This window comes from Talpa occidentalis, unplaced genomic scaffold, assembly GCF_014898055.3.
Source record: "Talpa occidentalis isolate TD23 unplaced genomic scaffold, MPIMG_talOcc4v2.1 talOcc4.17, whole genome shotgun sequence".
Lineage (NCBI taxonomy): Eukaryota > Metazoa > Chordata > Mammalia > Eulipotyphla > Talpidae > Talpa > Talpa occidentalis.
This window is the reverse complement of record NW_023601754.1, coordinates 42,572,923-42,594,526: the sequence shown is the minus strand read 5'-3', so window position 1 is coordinate 42,594,526 and position 21,604 is coordinate 42,572,923. Positions and strand designations below refer to the sequence as shown.

General features: G+C 48.2%; 3 protein-coding genes across 10 annotated transcripts in view; 1 reads left to right on the top strand and 2 right to left on the bottom strand.

Moving 5' to 3' along the window:
* Nucleotides 1-274: 274 nt before the first annotated feature.
* On the bottom strand, nt 275-5,247 carry DMRTC2 (DMRT like family C2). Of its 4 annotated transcripts, XM_054697206.1 has the most exons (10): nt 5,143-5,247; nt 4,720-4,823; nt 3,960-4,187; nt 3,720-3,877; nt 3,383-3,459; nt 2,941-3,124; nt 2,656-2,782; nt 1,871-1,931; nt 1,559-1,733; nt 275-797 (listed from the first exon to the last, which is right to left on the bottom strand). In XM_054697206.1, exons 3-10 carry the CDS (start codon nt 4,181-4,183, stop codon nt 685-687), a joined length of 1,119 nt encoding a protein of 372 aa, XP_054553181.1. In that variant the 5' UTR covers nt 4,184-4,187; nt 4,720-4,823; nt 5,143-5,247; the 3' UTR covers nt 275-684. The 4 variants fall into 4 exon arrangements, with proteins under 4 accessions (XP_054553181.1, XP_037372547.1, XP_054553182.1 ...); XM_037516650.2 differs by lacking the exon at nt 4,720-4,823; XM_054697207.1 differs by lacking the exons at nt 4,720-4,823; nt 5,143-5,247 and adding an exon at nt 4,892-4,910.
* A 337-nt stretch (nt 5,248-5,584) lies between these two features.
* Nucleotides 5,585-21,604, top strand: part of LYPD4 (LY6/PLAUR domain containing 4) — a 112,331-nt gene continuing 96,311 nt past the window's right edge. For 4 of the 5 annotated variants that reach the window (XM_054697209.1, XM_054697208.1, XM_054697210.1 and 1 more), the window contains exons 1-8: nt 5,585-6,520; nt 8,819-8,996; nt 9,184-9,327; nt 9,775-10,104; nt 10,361-10,687; nt 11,950-12,097; nt 14,590-14,685; nt 16,684-16,741. In XM_054697209.1, coding sequence (XP_054553184.1) covers nt 8,930-8,996; nt 9,184-9,327; nt 9,775-10,104; nt 10,361-10,563 — 744 coding nt within the window. In that variant the 5' untranslated portion in view covers nt 5,585-6,520; nt 8,819-8,929 and the 3' untranslated portion in view covers nt 10,564-10,687; nt 11,950-12,097; nt 14,590-14,685; nt 16,684-16,741. The remainder of the gene's footprint in view (nt 6,521-8,818; nt 8,997-9,183; nt 9,328-9,774; nt 10,105-10,360; nt 10,688-11,949; nt 12,098-14,589; nt 14,686-16,683; nt 16,742-21,604) is intronic. The other variant, XM_037516647.2, reaches the window with a different exon arrangement.
* Nucleotides 16,823-19,729, bottom strand: LOC129146114 (carcinoembryonic antigen-related cell adhesion molecule 1-like). Its single transcript, XM_054697511.1, has 4 exons — nt 19,666-19,729; nt 18,832-19,185; nt 18,413-18,513; nt 16,823-16,996 (listed from the first exon to the last, which is right to left on the bottom strand). The coding sequence occupies exons 1-4, from the start codon at nt 19,727-19,729 to the stop codon at nt 16,823-16,825; spliced, it is 693 nt and encodes a 230-aa protein (XP_054553486.1).

Here is a 21,604-nt window from a genome sequence, read left to right as displayed (position 1 = left end):
AGGGCCTGCTTTCCCAGTTTTCTAGGCTTGCCTGGCTTTCTTTACTCATTTATTTGATCTGCTTGGCCCTGTAGACATTTCAGCTTGTGGCCCTCTAGACAGCTGGAACTGTTTGCCACTCTCTTACTTGGCCATAAGCAGATCCACATTTGTATTCATTTGTGGAAGGTACTGAATAACTGATTTTCACTTTGAGAAGTGAAATAAAAGTGTTTTCTGTCAGTCAGGAAATACTAGGCTGTGGTAACAAACAATCTCCAAATCACAATAGCTTAAAACAAAGGTTTATTTCTTGCTCATTCACACAAACCCAGACATAAAATGAAAATACTCTCCTCTGTTTGCACATGCATGGAGGCAGACATGAGCGCACAGGTATGTACAGAATAACATGTCAAACAAATACCCTGGAACATGAATTCATGCAACAATCTATTCAGGTACTAGTTGGCTTAAACTGCACAACTCTCTCTCAGGAATTTTGTAAGATCCCAGGATCCAAAGAGGGTAAGAGAATATTCATCTTCTGCCAAGGAAAGGCTCGTGTTACAAAAGGAACCAAGAGATGAGAGCTTAAAGAAAGCCTGATGCTTATACTGGGTTAAATTCCATGCATAAATACATAAATAAAACACAAAGATGCAGCGCCTGCAGGCTGCTGCCCCCTCCACCCCGTCTGGGCTTTTAGGTTAGGAGGGAGATGGATCCCAGCCGCCCAAGATGCAGAGCCACAGAGGGGCCTGGTTTGGGTCGCAGAGCAGGACCAACAGGCTGGAATCCTCTTCCTCCAGGGGGAGCTACAGGCAGGAAGGAAGGGGCACAACCAGGTCACCACCACTGCCCTTCCCAGCAACCCTCACTTTCTACCCCATTCAATCCAGGTCTCCTGGATAATAGCAAACACTTCCTCCTCACTGGTTTTCCTAGCCGTGGTCTTGCCTCTTCCAGTCCCACTATCGTAGCCACGACTATCTTTTCAAAGCTCCAACTTGTCTTTCTAAAGTTCAGGTCTATGAATATATCTCTGTCTCATTCAGACACATTTCCTGGCTCCTAAAAGAAGTCTTTCCAGTTTGATCTCCTTCTGCTCCAGAAGTTTCTCAGGTCTGTTTCCTCAACCATACACCTTACCCAATCTACCATTTTGGAAAGGAGAATTTTCAGCCTTCCCTTTTTGTCCCCAAAGGTATTTTTCTCATTCCTTAAGATTCCTCTAGTTTTTGCTAGGTTTGTCACTGAGTTTTGTGAAAGCATCCATGTTTCTCAAGTAGAATGGAAGCTCCTTAAAAGGCAGTTATCAGCCCTCCTTCCAGATTGGACCCTGTTACCTCTTCAGCCTCTCTCCAGACTTCAGCTGAGAGCCTTGGGCTGAAGATAGGAGATCAGGCTCTGCCACTCTTGCTATATGTCTCTGGACAAGTCCCTCCCTATCACAGGAACTGTGGCCCGGCCTGAGGGTAGTCAATCCGATGAACCCCTGATCTGCTTGATTAGTCCCTGCTTGCTCCATTGCCTCCATTTCCCAAGCAATCTCATCTCCTTTCAGGAAACATGTTACCTGGTGGGCCACAGGGGTGGAGCAGGGAGATCCAGGCAGAGTTGGGAGGGACAGAAGGAGTCATGCGGGGAGTCTGGGATGAATCTTTCAGCCCCACAAGAGCCTCAGCTGCCTCCCGCTGCAGCTGCCGTTCTGATGGGGCAGAGGTCCAGGCCAGGCGAGAGGCTCCAGGGGCCTGCAAAGAAAAGCGAGAGAAGCAGATTGGGAACCCCACTTCTGCCCACCATCTAAGTGCGCCCTCAGCCCCTGGTTCCCTCACTACCCCTATTCTTCCCTTCCCCAGAGTTCTGGACCCCACTTCTTTCCCAAGACCTGTGGCTGCAGCAGAAGAGGGTCTGGGGTGCCACAGGGCTGGAGTATCAGAGTTGAGCATCTAGAAACAAAGACGATACCAGAGGAGTCAAACACACGGACAGGCATGTACACATGGGGAGAGGGGAAGGATTTTGCTACATTCCAATTTGGAAATCTGAGTGCCTGCTGTGTCATTAGGTGTTGTGGTGTCAACCAAGACCCTCCCCCTGTCTTGGCCTGCTTTGATTTCTGTAAAGTGAAAATCCCCCCAACAACTTCTCCCTAGGGTACTGTGAGGATTATCATCATGCAATCATTGATGTGTTTTCAAAAAACTGATAAGGTGTCTGGTTCCTGCCTTAGCAGGGTCTGGTTCATCTCCCGCTAATTCCCTAATCCCCATGGGACTTGCAGGAGCAGTATGAAGAAACCTTTTGGAAATTTTCTCTAATTGCCTCTGAGCCTTTTCCTCTCCCTTCCTTCCCTCCCCCTGCATTTCAGTAATTCAACCCCATCTTATGTATTTAGGCCAATTTAATAGCCACTATTTGTTCAAGGCCTGTGCTAGTTGTATTCCATAAATGATTGCTAATTCTCATGACAACCTTGGAAATAATAGTGTCTCCAACTTACAGAAAAACGGGCTCAGAGTAATGGTACTTGTACAGAGGTTCACAGCTAGGCAGTAGCAGAACTAGGAGAGCTCTGTCCTGCCCATTAGCCTGAGATCTTTTCTTCTTCTTTACCATCTACTGTGGTGTCCAGCACAGGGGCAGGTGCATGATCCTTCTCTCTCTACTCACGTGCGGGGCAGGAGAGAGGGCCCTTGGGATTCTCCAGAAAGAGGAGCTGTCAGTATCGGGCGAGATCCTGGGTAGGTCGGGAGGGGCCCGTGAGTGGGCAGCCGGAGGGAGGTGACCGGGTCAAAGCCTATGAGGATAACAGAAAGCAGAGTTTATTGGGGCCACAGGTCATGGCTTCTGTGCTCCTTTTTCCTACCCAGCATCTTCTTCCTCTTTTCTTTCTGATACAGTGGTGTGCTGGCATTCAAATCTCTGTTGCGTTATTGAATGTTGAGTTCATCTTACCAGGGAAGGGATGCAGAGGGATGGCAGGTTCTTGACACAGTAAGCGGCACACCACTGGGGGTGGCATGGAAAGGCCTGGAGGCAGCCAGTGTCCAGGGGCCCAAGAGCCTGGAGGTATTGGAGTCCAGGGAAAAGGCAAGGCTTCTGGGGTACGGGTGAGCAGCAGAGGCCCCTGGGAGTTCTCCTACAATGGCAGAGGGCACAGGTTGGAGTCAGATACCAGGGTGGGGAAGGAGTATGTTCTGTGGTGGGGGTAGGATCCCCAAATTCCAGATCTTGGAGGGCTATAAAATCCACCCCCTCATTTTGCTCATGGAAGAGAAGTGATTAGCTCAAGGTGGTATTAAGAAGTCAGGGATGGACCCAGAACTGAGGTGTTGAGGGCACAGAGGCAGGGGTTTGGGCTAGGACAGGGGTCACTCCTTCAGGGCCCAGACCTTACCTTCCCAGGGGATGTCAGTGCCAGTGGGACTGCCCCATGGTGGGTCTGAGGCTGGGGTGCTATGTTCTCCTTTCCAGCTGTGAGGGATCAGGGAGAGCTTTGGTGAGCTATTTTTCTGGACCCGCCATTCCATTCCAAACTGAGTTCTCTTCTACCCACAAATCTCACTGTATACTCCCAATACCCGATCACATTTAACTTGGGGAACTGAAATGCCCAGAGAGTAGAAACACCTTATCTAAGGCCACACATTAATTCAGTGGCAGTTCTGGGACTTCTTCCCCCAGTTAGTTTTCCTCCACCCAAATCCCTACCCAATTCCTGGCCAGACACTCACGGGGGACTCCTTGTCGAGTGGCTCCCTTCTTCACACGGTTGGGAGCTTTGGGAGGGGTCGCTCCTCTCTTCATCAGGCCCTGAGCCAGGTGCCTCTTTAGCTGTGCCTCCTGCTGCCTACGCAAGGCCACCTGGGCAGCCATGACTCTTCGGCGCTCTCTAAAAGGGGGGTGGTGAGTCAAAGGTTGGGCACCCTAAAATGAGGTCTATTTTTGTTCTTTCCCCTGGGTCTCATACTCACAAGATGAGGACACATTTGTGACACTCGCATGTCTGAAAGAGGCAGAGACGCTTGTGGCCCTTGAGGTGGGCAGTGACACCGTGGTTGCGGCAGCGGGCACAGGTTGGGGAGCGACTGACAGCTCTCCTGGGGACAGGCTCTGTGCCCTGGGAGGCTTTGGTCTCACCCTCTGTGGCACAATCGGAGGGGCAGCAGTGGACAGCAGGCATTTCCTTGGGCTCCATGGATCTAGGGGCAGGTGTGAAGGGTCAGCATGGCCTTGTGGGGCATCTCCTGATCAGCCCTCCTGCCTCTGGGTGCCACCCCTTAAGTACTTCTCTATTGTGCTCCACCCTGGACTCAGCTTTCGCCCTCCTGTCTCCTCAGGTGTTTTCCCTTCTTCACTCTGCCCCCCTCCTCAGCACCCTCCTCTTGGGGAGCACCTTTCCCCCAATAAATCCTCTCCTCTTGTCTTTCTAACATATTCTTTCAACCAGAACATCCTCCCTCCTGCTACTGCACCTTCCCCACACACACACCCCAGTTTTTAGGGCTCCGCACGCACTCGGGGTGCCCCCTTCAGCAATTCCTACACCCCCTTTCCACAAACACCCGGTTGCAAGTTTCCCCGGGTCTCTCCTGTCAGCCACGAGCGTCCTCCCCGCCGGCGTCTTTCCGATTCCTCTGATGCTTTTAGGTTCCGTCGCCACGCCCTGGCTTTGTGTCTGCCTCATCATCCGATGCCCCCTCGCCCTCCTGCCGCCTGATTTTGCTCTCGCACCCAGCAACGGCATGATTATTTATTCTCAGGGATTCCTCGCCCCACTCGCAATCGTTGTTTCCATCACTGCGCAAACGTCCCCGGATTCCCTGCACCTGCTGGCCCTGATCGCGACCCCCGGTCAGGGTGCACCCGCCGGCCCAGGCCGACTGCATCACCCCCCGACACTCACGTGCACCCCCTTGCGGCCACTGCCCCCCACCCCAGGCCGGCGGCCCCGCCCCAGGGGCCCAGGGAGGGGGCGGGGCCCGTGGAGCGTGCCCCCCCGCCCCCCGCCGTCCCGGGCCCCCCCAAGGGGGATGAGAGGAGAGGCGCGAGGAGCGCGAGGGGGAGGACAGGGGATGCTGGGGGCGGGGGTCCAGCGCAAGAGAGAGGGGGCAGAAGGGACGGGGAGGGGCGGGGTCGCGTTCTCATCATGGTTACCACAGCTTCGAGCAGAGTTAATTTCAGTCAGGAGAAAGAGAAAGGACGTGGTGAAGCCTTGCGACGAGGAACGGCCGCGCTCGCGCGCGTTTTCCCGCCCCTTCTCAAAAGGGCCAATGAGCTTCAAGCACAGCCTTCCCTCACGGAGACAGGCGACCAATAGTCTTCTAGATCCTGCTCCGACGGCCCGCCCCTTACCTCCTTCTCACTTCTCCTCGTACCAGACTATCTGGCCAGCCAGTAGCGCGTCGAGTTGAGTCTCACGTCCTCTTTCCCCGCCCCCTTGTGCCTTGTCTTCGCAAATTATTGGTCCCCTTTGGAGGCTGATGGCCAATGGGGCGTCGAGTACCTATTCCAGGACGAGGCGGGGCAATGCCCCGCCCCCCAGAACGATCCACCCCACCGGGTCCCCCAGGCGTTGACGCAAAAGCGTGCGCATGCGCAGTCTTGCCACGTCTTGCGTCTTGCCGCCGCAGCGTCTTCCGCTCGCCTGTGTGGCTCTGCGCCTCCTCGCTGGGTGGACCCCGAGTTTTCTCTCATTTCTCTCCCGGTGCCCCAACTCCTGCTCTACTGTTTTTCTTATATTTGTTCCCCGTGTCTTTTCCAAGCCCCACCCACCGTCTCGAGTGCACCCATTTTTCGTGTGTTTCGTCTCGTCACGGGCAGCCATTTTCCTGGTTCTCGTCAGTCCGTGTGCCCTTCCCGCTGGTTTCAGTGTCTTTCCCCCCCCCACACTTTCCTCACACCCCTAGGCGGCTGTGCTGCTGTTTGCCAGCCCTCTCAGCATTTGTGCCCCCGCGCCTCTCCGGGATTCACGCCTTCTGGGGCTCTGAAGTGGCGGCCTCCTCCGTGTTCCTGGGGTAGCCCCACCTCCCTTTCCCTCCCCTGCCATTGTGTTGTTCCCCTTTCTTGGCACACCCCGCCCTGTCGGCTTTGTTCTCTCTCACCCGCTAAGGTGGTCCCTTCCTTCCCCTGAGGGCCTCGCCTTTGCGCCCCACTCCTTATTTCCCGACTGGCGACTCCCTCTCTGTCCAGCCTCCCCTTGAGAGGGACGGCCTCTCTGGCCGTTTGATCCTTTTCTCCTTGAGCATTTCATTCCGTTTCTTTGTCTGGGTCACCTGTTGTGCTGAGGTCGTTGGGTCCAGTGATTTGGCCTTAGAGGCCTTCCTGTGCCTGGCCTGGCCCCTTTGTGTGATCCTTTGTCAGCCTTCATTTCCCCGCCGGTGTCCCATCTTTTCTGTGGCCCTTAGCCCCTTTGTTGTCCACGGATTTCTGGGTCACAGAACCTGTGTACCCGCCATCTGGACAGAAGAGGGTGGCAGAAGCGACCTCTAGCTGGACTTCAGCACGAGGGAGCATTACCAGACAAGTTGGAAAGGTTATTGGGGGCCAGGGAGTGGGGCCTGGGAGGGAGCCCTGGGTGGCAGCTGGTGAGGTTAACCTTGATCCCTTAGATAGTAGAGGGATAGGGGAGCCAGCATGTACGACAGCTTCATATTTGCTTGGCTCCTTAAATGAATAATCTTCTCAATCTCCGACAACGACCCCATGAGATGTTATTAATCCACTTCATTATTTTTCTTAAGCCCTTTCTCCCCTTTTTGGTTATTTTTATCCATTTTATAACTGAGTTGAACACATTGCATAAGACGCCACGGCCGGTGGATGGCGGGGTAAAGATGCCAGCCTCGTCAATCGCTGAGTCCAAAGCCTCTGAACTTTGTGCCACCTGTATTGTTGTGCTTCCTTCCCGGAATCCCCACTTCGTGCCCCTGTGCCCCCATGAGCACTCCTTGCAGGTGGTTCCAAGTACCGTTTGGGGGGGGGTGTGTGTGTGTGCGTGCAAGATGCACAGCATTTTGTTTGCATGAGTTTTTATTTTTGCACGTGATAGCGCGTCATTTACTGTCTAGCACCGTGCTGATGCCATCCGCCCATGTGTAGGTTGCGTGCATGTTTAAGCCGTCGCTGCTTAGTGCTGCCTGCTATTCCATCGTGAGCACCCCCACGTGTTGTGCCTTCATCACGGGTCTCAGGGAGGGTTGCCATGGTGCCTTCAGCTCTCCCTACCACCTGAATGCTGCCAGCTCAGGCGTGTTTCTTTTAGACAATGTGGAAATCTGTTGTGTGTACTTAAGATTTATCAGAAATGGCAATTTGTAAACACTTTGGTGTATGCATTAGCAAATTCCTCCTCACAGTGCTGTTTTAGGCCTGAGACGATCAAAACTTTTTTTAAAAATTTATTTATTTATGCATACAAGAACTGGGGTGAGATAGGAGAGGTCTGCTGCACCATGTGGATCAGCTCCCTGGCCAGGAATTGAACTCAGGCTGCAGTGGCTAGTGCCTGAATAGCTTGATAGCACTGAAGTGTTACCCCTGCATCACTAGGGAGGCTCCTGATCAAAACTTTCAACTCCTCTGTTCTCAGGATCGAGAAGAGGGCCTTATTCCACACCTACCAACAAGGGTCCTTGTAGCCACACATTTCTGTCAATACTTACCTTTTTACAGGTTTCTCATCCTTTGGCAATCTTTTAGACATGACATTCTCTCATTATTGTTGGGTTTGAGTATCTCTTTGTTAACCTTTTTGGTTTGCTTTTCATATGATTGGTCCACTTTCCCATTGGGTTATTCTCTTTTTCTTGTTAGTTTTCAAGAGATCTGTGACCATTCCTTTTGGTTTAAGAAATTGCATGTACTCTTCTATGCCAATTTTGGCATTTCATGTTCTTTTAGAAATTTATTCACTTTTTCTGGGTTTTCAAATCTATAGTGGCTAATGATATTTTTATTACATAAAAAATTTGACATCTTTTACTTTCCATTTTTCACTTTATTATATTTGCATCTTCATATCTGTTGATTAGATTTATTTGAGAGTTGTTATTAATCTTGTCAATTGTTGAATGTTAGTTTTTGGTAATTTTTTTGTTTTCTATTTCAGTGGTACCTGTATATCTTTATCTTTTTTGTGGGGTTGGTGGTGGTGGAGGAATGCTTTATTGCTCCTTATACAACTTTTTGAGTTAATTAATGAATTTGAGTTAATTAATGAACATATTCTTAAATACTTTGTTTCCTGATAAATATATTTAAAGCATAAATTTCCTTCTAAATACTGCCTACTTGGGTCCTAAATTTTAATATGTGACTTTAAAAACAACTTTTGATTTTGAAGTGATTTTTTACTCTCAGGAGCTGAGAAGACAGATAACTTAAACCTTTCTTCCAGCTTCCCTGTGGGGACATTTTATATAACTGCAGATGTTAAGCAGGAAATTGACATCGATACAACACTCTTCGCCAGACTACAGACCTTATTTCAGTTTTCGCCAAACTTACATGCATGTGTGTGTGATACATAACATGTTCATTTTTCAGTTCTAACTACTTTTAAATATTCTCTTCAAACCAAGGGTTGCTTAGTAATATGTCAATTTTCACATGCACCTTTGTTCAGATCACATTTTCTTTCACTGGAGAACAACTTGCATAATAGTGATCTTTTGAATAAGCCATGATCCTCTGCCCAGAACTGGAAGGACCTAGGCAGGAGAATGAGAAACTAAAGTGGTGGGTTTAGGTTAGATAGGAGAGAAGATGATGAGGTTGGGAAGACCTGTGTCCCTGTATGCCACAGAAACTGAACGTCATTTTTCTGCTCCAGAAACTGAGCCAGAGGCAGGTGGACATTCAGGGACTGACAAGAACCTAACGAGAGCTAGATTGAAATTGGTTCCAGGTTGGCCTCTACCATCCAGGAACCAGACACAGGACCATGGCACACCAGCATTTGAAATCCGTGCAGCTCTTCTGTCTCCTAGGGGCCATCTCTACTATGCCTCGTATGTCCTACCAGGCTGGGTACTTTGGGACTCCCAGAGGGTAGGGGAATGGATTCTTGTCACTGGGGAAAGGAGGGCTGGATGTTTGAACTCCTCAGGGGACAGACAGGCTCTATGGGGGCTGGGCAATTGGTTGGCACTTCAGGGGCTGAGAAGGCAGATGACTGCAAGAACATTCTTTCTTTAGGGGTTGGGGCTCTTTTGTGCTATGAAGCAACATCCTCACTCTTCAGAGCTGTTACCCTGCATAACTGGAAGTGGCTTCTTTTGAGGAGCATGGTGTGTAAGTTGAGTGAGGGCTGCGAGGAGACGCTGGTGCTCATCGAGACAGGTGAAGGGAAATGGCTTTGAGACATTTCTGTTGGCTCCCTCTTCTGATCTCCACCTCCATTCCCTGTACCCAAGGCTCTTGACTTGAGTTCCAGATATTTGTCCCATTGCATCTTTGGACATAACATAATAACAGTGAAGAGGGGCAGGACTTGGTTGGTTGTGATGTGGGTGGGATGAGTGAATAGATTCCAGGAAGAGGGGCCTATTGGGAGAGAAGAAAAGGATGGGACAGAAGGGAGAGAAGAGCAGAGGGACTCTGGGGGAGGCGAGGAGTGAGGAGATAGAGCTGGAGACCCCGGGGTCTGAGCCCAATGCAGCTGCAGTGAATAGACACTGGGAGGGAGGCAGAGCTGGTGATGGGGAAGAGCAGGGTGGAGGGTAGAAGTGATAATGCTGGGTAAGGGTGATTACACTGATCAGAACTGTTTAATCTTATGCTCCTCAGGGACCAGAAGGGGAGTTGTAGGGTTTAAAGGCTGCAGCCCAATTCCATCTTACCCCCAGCGAGTCTCCTACCTTGTTTCACCACCTGGAGTGTCCATTGCCTCCTACAGCCGTGTCTGCCGGACATATCTCTGCAACAACCTTACCAGCTTGGATCCTTTTGTGAAGCTCAAGGCATACTACGCTCCTCAAACTATAGAATATTCTTCCCAGAGTTGCCCAACCTGTGTGGGTGGGCACTCTACAGATTGCTTGCCAAATTTTGTCACCACTGATCCTTGTCCCTATCATGCACCTAAGTGTTACAGTTCCACCTTAAAATTTCAGGCAGGTGAGAGGAGAGAAACTTAATCACATTCTTACTTTATGCTGTCTAGTGTTTCCCATCTCTGAGAGAAGTGTGGGGGAGGTGGAGACGGGATTGGGTTGGGGGGCCAGACATGTGAACTCCAAGGAGGAAGGAGAAAGGTGTCCAGTGCCCAAGTGTTTGGTGGGAGAGCAGGTGTCCTGGTTTGTGAGGTGTGTCTGGAAGGAGGGGCATGGCCTGAGTCTTTGAAGTCCCTGACTCCTCCCTCTCTTCCTTGCAGGGTTTCTGAATACCACCTTTCTCCTCATGGGCTGTGCTGCTGAGCAGAACAACATTTTAACACAATTTCAGAATATTGGGAGCATGAGAGTGACTGAGGTGATCAACATCTTAGAGAAGGCCCAGATTGGTGGTGCACAGTCCTCCAGTTGGGGTCCTGCTTGGGCTGTCGTCTTAGGCATCCTGCTTGCCTTCAGGCACTGATGATGTAGCTGGACCAAACACCCAGACCCCTTTATATAACCAAATAAACTCTTAAAGTTGACTTTCTGCTTTGTCCTGTGATCCATGAGTGTTGTGGAGACATGGAAGCCGTGAGGAGTGCTAAGTATGTCCAGGGAGATGGTGGTGGGGCTGGAAATGGTTAGTGCACATGGTGAAGGGAGCAGGCCAGGTGGGGAGGAGGATTCTTAGAAAAATGGTGGTATCATGGCCAGCAACCAGGAGGACCCCAAATATTCCCAGGAGGACACCAAATATTCCTTTTCCTTCTTCCTCTGGGAACCTGCACTCCAGCCTGGCTTCAGACCCTGACTTGGGAGATCCTGGTCAAATTTCTCCCCTTTTTGGACCTCGTTTTCCTTCCCTTTAAAAGGAAGGACCTGGGCCTCCCCAGTGGTACAGCGGGTTGAGTGCTGTGCTGTGGAGCTGTCCGCAGCCTCTGCAGTGTGGGTTTGATTCCCAGCCAGCCACGGAGATTCCCACATGGTGTGGCAGACCTCTCCTGTCTCGCCTGCTGCTCCCCTCAGCGGTGCTTTCAGTCTGTCTGCCTCTTCTGTTCCCCGCTCTTTATCTGGTGAATCCTCTCACCCTCCTGTGCCTCTGGCCTGTACCCCAGTTCTTGTATAAAAATAAATAATCTTTAAAAAAAATAAAAGGAAGGACCTTATGAGTTAGAGTTGAATCTCATCAGGCAATTTTTCAAAATGATCACTTGAGTGTCTATTCTTTGTCAGATGCTGAACTGTTTTCTGTGTGAGGGTTTCACATGTCGGGTCCCATTCAGTACCCACAACATTTCAGTAAGAAGTTCTTTTTTGCAAAGATGAAACTGGCTGAAGGAAGTTAAATAGCCTGCCCAGAGTAGAATCCTTCTTGCCTCTCCTGCAGATCACTGTCCTTAGAGGGGGAATTTTGTTGACTTGGAAATGTGGACTGCCTTCCTCTGCCAATGGTTGTTTCTTTATGTAAGTTCTCAAATATGGAGGAAAAGAGGAAGGAGCAGCACTAGGTTGACTAGTTTTCACCCAAAGCTCAGTTTCTAAGTTTCTGGGAGAGGATTGTGTAATTCCCCGATATGGCCACACGAGGGAAGCAGATACAGCCATCTTGCAATTTCACACCTTTAAGTAAGTTGTGAGTTGAGTGTGTGTGTGTGTAGGAATGTGGAGTAAGGATGGTGAGTCTCTGGATTAGGCCATTTAACTTAGTGAGCTCTGGTTAATTCTCTCCATTATATAATGAAGTTGGGAGACAGACATTTAAGGTATTTTTTCTGTAGGTAAGCATTTGCTGTGCATTACCTCATTCATTCACTCTTACTTCAGCCTTACTAAATAGATACTGTCATTTCGTATTTTCACTTTACAGGTCAAGAAACAAGTTGAACTACCTGAGGCCCCAGACCTGGCCTTTTCTGATAGCTTGGATCAGTGGGATCTGAAGCACAGGTACCTGTAGTTGGCCCCAGAAATTAGACTGGCATGAAGACCTGGATTACTATGGCAGTAAGGTCACGGTAAGTAGAATCAGTCTGCGTGGAGACCAGAGAGCCCGTGGCAAGAGTTAATTAGGTCACTAAAGGAAGGTTTTGTGTGAGAATTTTGCCAGTGGGCCTCACACCTGCTGTGTTTCTGACCAGTTGGACTAGTGGATCATTATAGAGGGCTGAGCAGAGGCCTGGGTGGACCAAGTCTATTTCCACAGATTCTGTTAATTCTACCAGCCAAGGAGATGAGCACATCAATAACCTCCAAAGGGTATCAGCAAGTCAAAGTGGATGGTATCTTAGAGGTCCCAAACGGTTGGCCCAGGATTGGGACATATTTATTATGTAAAATAGATAACATGAAACAAAGATATTTGGTTATGGAGTATAATTTAATAAACCTCATGAACATATCACTCAACCTAAGAAATAGGATATCAGAAGTAACTTGCCTTTTACCTTTATGTTTCGTCTCACTCTATCCCCTGGCATCTTCTATGAGCCCTACATTTACCTTGGCTTGGATTTTTATGTTTTTTTTTCCAGTGACCTTTTTATTTTATTTTATTATTTTATTTTATATATTTCTTATGTCATTTTCATTTTTGCACAATATATGCATTTTCAGGATTTTTATGTTTTTTTTTTTTTTAAATATTTATTTATTTATTTATACAAGCACTGGGTACAGTCAGAAGCGCGGGAGGGTGAGAGAATTCACCAGAGCCAGAGCAGGGAGCAGAGCAGGCAGAAGGACCGAAGTACACTGCTGAGGGGAGCAGCGGGCCACAGGAGAGGTCTGCGCACCATGCGGGACCCTCCTCCGGTGGCCGGGGAGCAGCCGGGGATTGAACCAGCGCCGCAGAGGCTGAGGGCAGCCTTGCAACCCAGCGCTCAACTGCTGCGCCACCGGGGAGGCCCTTATGCTTTTTTTTAAAGATTTATTTATATATGCATACAAGAGCTGGGGTTTAGGCCAGAGGTGTCGGGGGTGAAAGGGTTTACCAGAGATAGAGTGGGGAACAGAACAGACAGATTGACTGAAGTACACTGCTGAGGGGAGCAGTGGGCGAGTCAGGAGAGGTCTGCTGCGCCATGTGGGCAACTGCTCCCTGGCAGGCCGGGGAATCGAACTCATGCTGGAGAGGCTGCAGACAGCTTCATAGGTTGCATCTTAACCCCCTGCACCACCAGGAAGGCCCAGGATTTTTATGTTTTTTTTTTTTTTTTTTAAGATTTATTTATTTATTTATTTATTTATTTAAGCACTGGGTACAGTCAGAAGCGCGGGAGGGTGAGAGAATTCACCAGAGCCAGAGCAGGGAGCAGAGCAGGCAGAAGGACCGAAGTACACTGCTGAGGGGAGCAGCGGGCAGCAGGAGAGGTCTGCGCGCCATGTGGGAACCCCCCCCCCCCCCCCCCCCCCCCCCCCCCCCGCTCCGGTGGCCGGGGAGCAGCCGGGGATCGAACCGGCGCTGCAGAGGCCGCGGGTAGCTTTGCAACCCAGCGCTCAACCGCTGCACCACCGGGGAGGCCCAGGATTTTTATGTTTTTTGATCTCATATGCATAATTTGTTTAAACACTAATGTTTAGAGTTGCTTCTTATCGATGTTAAAATGGCATCATGTGGTTTTTAGGAACTTTTTAAAAAAAGTCATCATCATATTTCTAATATTCATCAGTGTTCCAGTGTGTAATTTTGTGGTTCTATTTTCATGGAGCTATTAACTGCTATTGTGTCATTGTAACACTATACAATTATTGTTAATTTTGATTTGATTCCCCCTCCAGCAATTTTTTTATGCTTATTGCCATTGAGGCCATGCATATTCTTGTATATGTCTCCTTGTGCTTATGTGCAAGAGTTTCTCCTGTGTAGATATCCAGCAGTGGAATTGTTGGGATGTAGATTTGTTCAATTAGTTTGTTCAATGCCAAACTATTTTTCAAAGTGGTTGTAGCAATTATACATTTACTGATGAACAAATAAAGAATTCTTGTTGATCTACATGCCTTTCAACTTTCCGCACTTTAAAATTTTTGCCAATCTGGTGAGTGTAAAATGGCATTTCCTTGCAGTCTGAATTTGTATCTCCCTGTTTACTAAGTAGGTTGGACTTTGTGTGTGCTCATTGACTGGATTTCTTTGTAAAACGCCTGTTTACGGCTTTTTGGGGTTTCTTTTTATATAGGGTTGTTTAAATTTTTCTTACTGATAAGTAGGTACTCCTTATATATGCTTATGTATTATATGGTAATCTTTTGTGAGATAATTTGTCTTCAATGACTGTGCTTTTGCTTACTAGCAAAATTTACTCTGTGGAGGAACAGAGAAGGCGAATTACTGAGAGTGGAACTGGGGCATGGGGCCCATGAATGAGAGATCTCAGTCATTCATAGGCCACAGTGAGCTCTGTAATGGTCACCCAGAAAATGAACCTGGCTCACTTAAGATATAGTTAAGTGGTTTTGTGCAAGTGGTAGACATTAAGGATTGATCTGTATCTCCCTTTGTCTCCAGATCACCCCAGGGTCACCTCTGATGTCTGTTTCAACATTTCTGTAATGTCAGCACTTGGAATCACTTTTCAGTCCACATGATGCCACCTCACCAATGGTAAATATATGTGCCATGGGTTGTCATGTCACCCTTTTCTAGAACTTTATGTGAATTTGAAAACACTAACTTCCCCTCCTCATATATGCATGCATGCATGCATGCATACATGCATATGTACATACATTCCACAGTTTCTTTATCTAGTCATCAATCATTTGGGTTGTTCCATGTCTTGGCTACAGTGAAGAATGATATTATGAACATAGACATGCATAGATCTGTTGGTATTAGTGTTTTCATATTTTCTGGATAATCACTTAGCACTGGTATTGCTGGGTCATCAGGTATTATTATTTTAAATTTTTAAAAAAGATTTATTTATGCATACAAGAACTGGGGTACCAGCCAGAGATGTGGGGAGGGGAGTAAGAGGGTTCACCAGAGACAATGTGGGGAAGAGAACAGGCAGACTGACTGAAATATACAGCTGAGGGGAGCAGTGGGCGAGTTAGGAGAGGTCTGCTGCTCCGTGTGGGTAGCTCCGTGGCCGGGGATCGAACTCGTGCTGCAGAGGCTGCAGACAACTTCACAGTGCTGTGCTTAACCCCTTGTGCCACCAGGGAGACCCTCATTTTTAATTTTTTGAGGCCACTCCATACCTTTTTGCTTGAATGGTGGGAGTATCTGTGAGAGGGTTAGAACCACTAGCCAGGCTTACAGTGTTGATAACACTGTGGGCATTGTGTGTTGCATCCTACATGAGAATGGCCATTGGATTTGTTTCTTTTGTGCACACCTGTGTCCAGTTGTTCACATAAAGTCAGGAAGCTTAGGGAAAACTTCCTTATCTCTTGAGTTCAGGTGTGCACATTTACATAGGCCTGGGGAACAATATTTTAGAGAGGTTTCGGAAAAATTAAGGGTAGGAAGCCAAGCCCTACCTGGCCAACCACTAGAACCATTTCTCAAGGATGTCTGAATCTCCAGTAATCCTTGTGGTTTGGAGAGGTAAAAACCATTTCTGAGAGCATAGGGATTGTGGGGATTGAGGCCTGTAGGGGCTGGTCCTGGCATGGAGGTTATAAGTTGTACCAAGTAGAGCAGGCTTATGTCTCCCATGATTGTAGTGCTCTTTCTGGGATGATGGTAATACCTCACATGGCAAGAAATATGTTCTTGCATGTGTCCCTCTATGGTTGGGGCAGCCCAAGAGGTCCCATATCCTAGAGGAGATAGTGTCACTGATTCAAACACTGCTCTTCAGGAAGATGCCACACAGGTACACTGAGGTGGGGTGGGGTCTGTGGATGTGATGGAAATTCCCTTGAGTCTCTCTCTTTACAAAGTGAGTGCACATTCTCCTAGGGTTTCAGCCTCAACCTGAGGTCTCTGAACCCTGTCCTCCCACCACTGACTAAGAGTATTTAGGCAGATAGCATTTTGTAAGTGCATTTCATCTTGGCTCTTTTCATCCATATAGTTGTCTCCTGTATATTCTCTTAGGCATGTCATAGTCTTGGGACCATTCATACCTCCCTCTGGAGTAGTTGTGAGCTGTGATTCTTGAGTTTATCATGAGAACCCACCACTGTCACATGTCACACGTGACAGCCATCTTGGTGTCCCCTCCACATGGAGATGGTGCTATAGAGACCTACAGGAGGTGGGATCAGGAGTGGAATATGATGGTTTTTTTTTTTTTAAAACTTTTTAATTAATTAAAATTTTTTAAATTTATGTGTACAAGAACTGGGGTATAGGCCAGAGGTGCGGGGGTGGGGGTGAGAGGATTCACCAGAGACAGAGTGGGGAGCAGAACAGGCAGGTCTACTGAAATCTACTGCTAAGGGGGGCAGCAGGTGACACAGGAGAGGTCTGCTGTGCCATGTGGGTTAGCTCCCTGGCCAGGGGACCAGACTTAGACCACAGTGGCTGGCCTTGATAGTGCTGAGACTTTAACCCCTGCACCACTAGGGAGGCCCAGGTGTGGAACATAATTTTAAGCCAACAATAATGACAATGTTAGTTCACATTTTTGTGCATTTATTCCTGCAGTAAAAACTTCTAAGGACATTCCATCTCTACCATTGAGTATTCCTGTGCTTTCAAAAAAGTAAGTACATCACAACCATTGCATTTTAGATAAGATATTTTGATTTAGAATTTTATATGTCAAAGAAGGGAAGAAGGATCACTACAGCACTTCAAGGATGATGTCAATACTTTTGTGGGAACCGACCTGGTTGTAGACCTCACAGTGATAATTCCCTGCATCCTCCTTTCTGACGTTGTCTATGGTGAGGATTCTGTTGTCCCTGGATAGTTTCTTCCTCTCTGTGATACCCAGATTCTGGTAATTGAAGAACCACTGGATAGAGATCACAGTGTCATTTATGAGGCATGTCAGAAATACAGTGTCTTTTTCTAGGGCTTTGACTTTGCTCAGTTGGCCATGATTCTGTGCCATTGGTTCTGTGGAGAAATAAAGAAGGTGAATGACTGATCATTGATCTGGGGTGTGGACTACACTGCTTTCTTTTTTTTTTTTTTTAAATAATTCCTGGTTTTATTTTTTTTTTTAAAGTGACAGTCTTTTTTTTTTATTTATTTATTTGTTTGTTTTGTTTATATAAGCACTGGGTACAGTCAGAAGCGCGGGAGGGTGAGAGAATCCACCAGAGCCAGAGCGGGGAGCAGAACAGGCAGAAGGACCGAAGTACACTGCTGAGGGGAGCAGCGGGCGGCAGGAGAGGTCTGCGCGCCATGTGGGACCCTCCTCCGGTGGCCGGGAAGCAGCCGGGGATCGAACTGCGCCGCAGAGGCTGCGGGCAGCTTCGCAACCCAGCGCTCATCCGCTGCTCAACCGCTGCGCCACCGGGGAGGCCCAACTTTCTTAGAGGAAGGGCTGTGCCTGCAGATAGGTGGCGTGACTCTGACTGGTGGATCATGTCTGAGTGGCTCTGATGCACTGACTGTAATCCCTTGTAGCTTAGTTTCCCCTCAATAAAACAGTTTAAATGGCAAACAGTTTAAATGGTAAACGCTCTTGCCATGCGGTCTGGAATTTCCCTTAAATCATTCATAATTAAGGTTATACAGAGGAGCTTCCCAAATTATGGGCAGCCCAAATAATGGCATTATTTGTCTCCATCAGATACCCCCTGTGCTGATCCCTGGTGAACAAGAAGCTGCAAGGAGCAAATTCTCTTTTGTCCTTTCCTTGGGGCATTGACCATCCATCCTCTTGAAGCTCCCACACCACATTAGAGTTGGCTAATGATCTTAGGATCTTTTCTTTTCTTTTTTTTTTTTTTTTATAATGGCCAGAGATGGCTTTTTTTTTTTTCCTAAGATTCATTCATTCATTCATTCATTTATTTATTTATGCAAGCACTGGGTACAGTCAGAAGCATGGGAGGGTGAGAGAATTCACCAGAGCCAGAGCAGGGAGCAGAGCAGGCAGAAGGACCAAAGTACACTGCTGAGGGGAGCAGCGGGTGGCAGGAGAGGTCTGCGCACCATGCAGGACCCTCCTCCAGTGGCCGGGGAGCAGCCGGAGAACGAACTGGCGCTGCAGAGGCTGCGGGCAGCTTCGTAACCCAGCACTCAACCACTGTGCCACCGGGGAGGCCCAGGATCTTTTCTTTTACTCCACATCGATTCTCAGAAAATGACCTGGCTCTGTATCTGCTCAGGTATGTGTCTTTTGTAGAAGAGTCCTGGCTGGTGATCCTGCTCCCATTATTCTTGCCCAGGAGCCAAATATAACCTGGCATGGGCTCACCTGTATCACAGGAGCCAGGATTTCCAGCTCAGGGTTCTGAGCTATGGTTTCTGGAGGCTGATCATCTCTGCGAGGTCCCTCATTTAGGCCCTGACTGAATCCTGCAGGGCTCCAGGGTCATATTCATGGTGAGGCCCAGTCCTTGTTCTCCGACTGATCTCTCTCTGCTGAGTTTCTCCAACATCTAGACTTTCTTTCTGCAGGGAACATCTGAAGGGTCTGGATTTGGGGAAAATAATCCAATCTTTTGAGTTTGTCTCTGCTGTGAGTGTCCTGCATTATATGCTCAAACCCCAACCTGGGGACATAATGCAGAGGGGAATGGAAGCACCATTCAGGCCAATCAATCTGTAGTGTGAAGTAGAATTCACCACCCCCTCACCACCACCACACCCAGAGCTCAGAGAGGAATCACTCACTGTGAATGGAGAGATGTGCAGCTGCTATTTCCACTTGAAAATCCGATTTTATGACTGCGAGTGTGTAGGCTCCTGAGTCCTCCTGGGTGGCGTTCCGGATGAGCAGGGTGCCATTGGAGTATATTATCTCTCGACCACTGTATGCAGGCCCTGGGAATGTTTCTTGTGTGTTTATTATAAGAGATGAAAGTTGATGATTGCCATCTATGTTTTCACCTTTGTACCACACATAGCTTAGGAGATGCCTTGGCAGATCACGAACATAGATAAGAACATCACTTGCAAGTGTGAAATGCTCTGATTCCACAAGTAGCTGGGCGGTGGTGGGTGGGAGCCAGGATTCTGATAGTGAGACTAGGAGGGAAGTAATAGAAATTGATCAAAAGTTGGACCTATGTTTTGGCCTGGGAAGCGGGTTCCTAATCCCTCATTGTGTGTGTGTGTGTGTGTGTACTGATGTTTTGGCCTGGGAAGCGGGTTCCTAATCCCTCATTGTGTGTGTGTGTGTGTGTGTGTGTGTGTGTGTGTGTATACGTGTACACCTGTACTCTCACCATTAACTCTGAGACTCTGAATTTTTTATTTTCTGTGAATTCTCTGAACCATGTGTGTGCTCAGCTCACCCCCTCCCTGTCCTCAGATCCCTGCTCACCCTCAGGGCATCCTTGGGAGGTGCCTTCCTGGCCCCCCCTCTAAAGACCCACTATATTCATTTTGTGACCTTTCCCTTCTCCATGTCCTTGTGTTTATTTATTAAGTTCTGAGGTTAGAGAGTAAGAACAATGTCTAGTGCCTTGGTTGCATTTTGCTATCATCCCACCCATCTCCTCTCACCTGCCAGCAGGAGCCCCTTATAGGAATTGCGCCCTCTGTAGGCAGGGGCTGAGGGGGCCTCCATGGTGTCTGCCGCCTGCTCTGTGCGCCCTCTTGAGAGAAGATCTCGGGCTCACGAAATGCTCACAGGCACAGCTGCTCCTGAGGTGCTTCCTCCTCTGTGTTGCGCCTTCTTCTACAGGAGGAAGGCTTTTCAGGGTCATGTGGACTGGGGTGGGGTTTCTGCCTAGGACCTTCCCTGGATCCTCTCCTCATCTCTGCCTCCGTTTCCCCTTTTCCCTTTCTGTTTACATTCGGACTCCTGGGATTTGCTGAAATCTTTGCCTTCCCCACCTGTAATCCCTGCCCTATGCTCACGCGCACACTCACACACACACACACACACACACACATACACACACACACAGTATCACATATGGATCTGAATTTTCTCATCTTTCCTTCTTTCCTTCAGAGCAGTAGCCTGAGGGGTACATCAGCTCTGTTATCTCAGGATTTGATCCCTGCTGTGTGTCAGAACCACCTGTGGAACTTTATGAAAATTCCGAATACCTAGATGACACTTTGTAAATGCTGTTTTAGTAACTACTCAGGTAACTGGGATGCCCATCTAGGAGAGATCTGTGATGTAGGTTGGAAGCCTCTCCCCCTTACACTGTACAGTTGGAGCTGAAGATAGTATTAAAATGTAGATTCTGACCTGACTAGTATAGGTTAGACCAGAGAGGCTTCATTGTACAAGCTTTTAGGTGATGCTGAACATTTTGTCCTGAGGGATTCACTTCATTGAAGGCTGATGGGGACTCCTCACCTGCCCCATTGTTGGTCTCTGCTGTGTCCTGGACTGTGGTCAAAGATTTCAAAGGCACTTACAGAAGCTGTACATAGATCTGAATAATCGTTAGTTTTAAAATTCAGACAATGAGGGCTATTTAATATTTGATAAAAGTGGCTTCTTACCTTTGAGATGATGAAGAAAATGGGAAACACAAAATCTTTGCTTTATAGCTCGATTACTCCAACCAATTCTTTTTTTCCAAGATTTATTTATTTATGCATACAAGGGCTGGGGTGTAGGCCAGAGGTGCAGGGAGGGTGAGAGGATTCACAGAGTGGGGAGCAGAACAGGCAGATTGATGGAAATACACTGCTGAGGGGAGCAGTGAGCGAAACAGGAGAGGTCTGCTGCTCCATGTGGGTAGCTCCCTGGCTGGGACTTTCCAGCTAGGTGCTACAGAGGCTGCGGATAGCTTCATAGTGCTGAGACTTAACTCCTTGCGCCACCAGGGAGGCCCGCCAACAAATTCTTATCAAAAGCAGAGCAAAGTTCAAGAAAACTTTGTCCTTTTAGAAAATGGAACACCAGGATGGACTGCAGGGTATTGCGCTAAGTGAAATATGTCAGAGCGATAAAGGCAAATACCATAAATTTTACTTGTATGAAAAAGATAAAGAAGACAATAAGAGAACAAAGAAAGCAAGAAAACAAAGTTAGATTCCAAGAGCAGATTGTGGTCACCAGAAGGGGAGGAGGTTGGGTGGGTGAGTGAAATGGATAAAGGGGTCAGTTGTTTGGTGGTGGATGGAAGCCAGACTTTGCGTTGTGGTCATGATTTGTGTAGTTACTAGTGTGTTACTGTACACCTGATACTCTTATAATGCTACAAACACTTTTAAAAAAGATATATTTATTTATGCATACAAGAACTGGGGTACAGGGCAGAGGTGGGGGCTGAGAGGATTCACCAGAGACAGTGTGGGGAGCAGAACAGGCAGATTGACTGAAATACACTGCTGAGGGGAGCAGTGGGCAAGACAGGAGAGGTCTGCTGTGCCCTGTGAGTCACTTCTCCTGTCCGGGGCCTGAACTCATGCTGCAGTAGCTTCAGATTGCTTCATAGTGCTGAAGCTTAACCCCTTGCACCACCAGGGAGGTCCC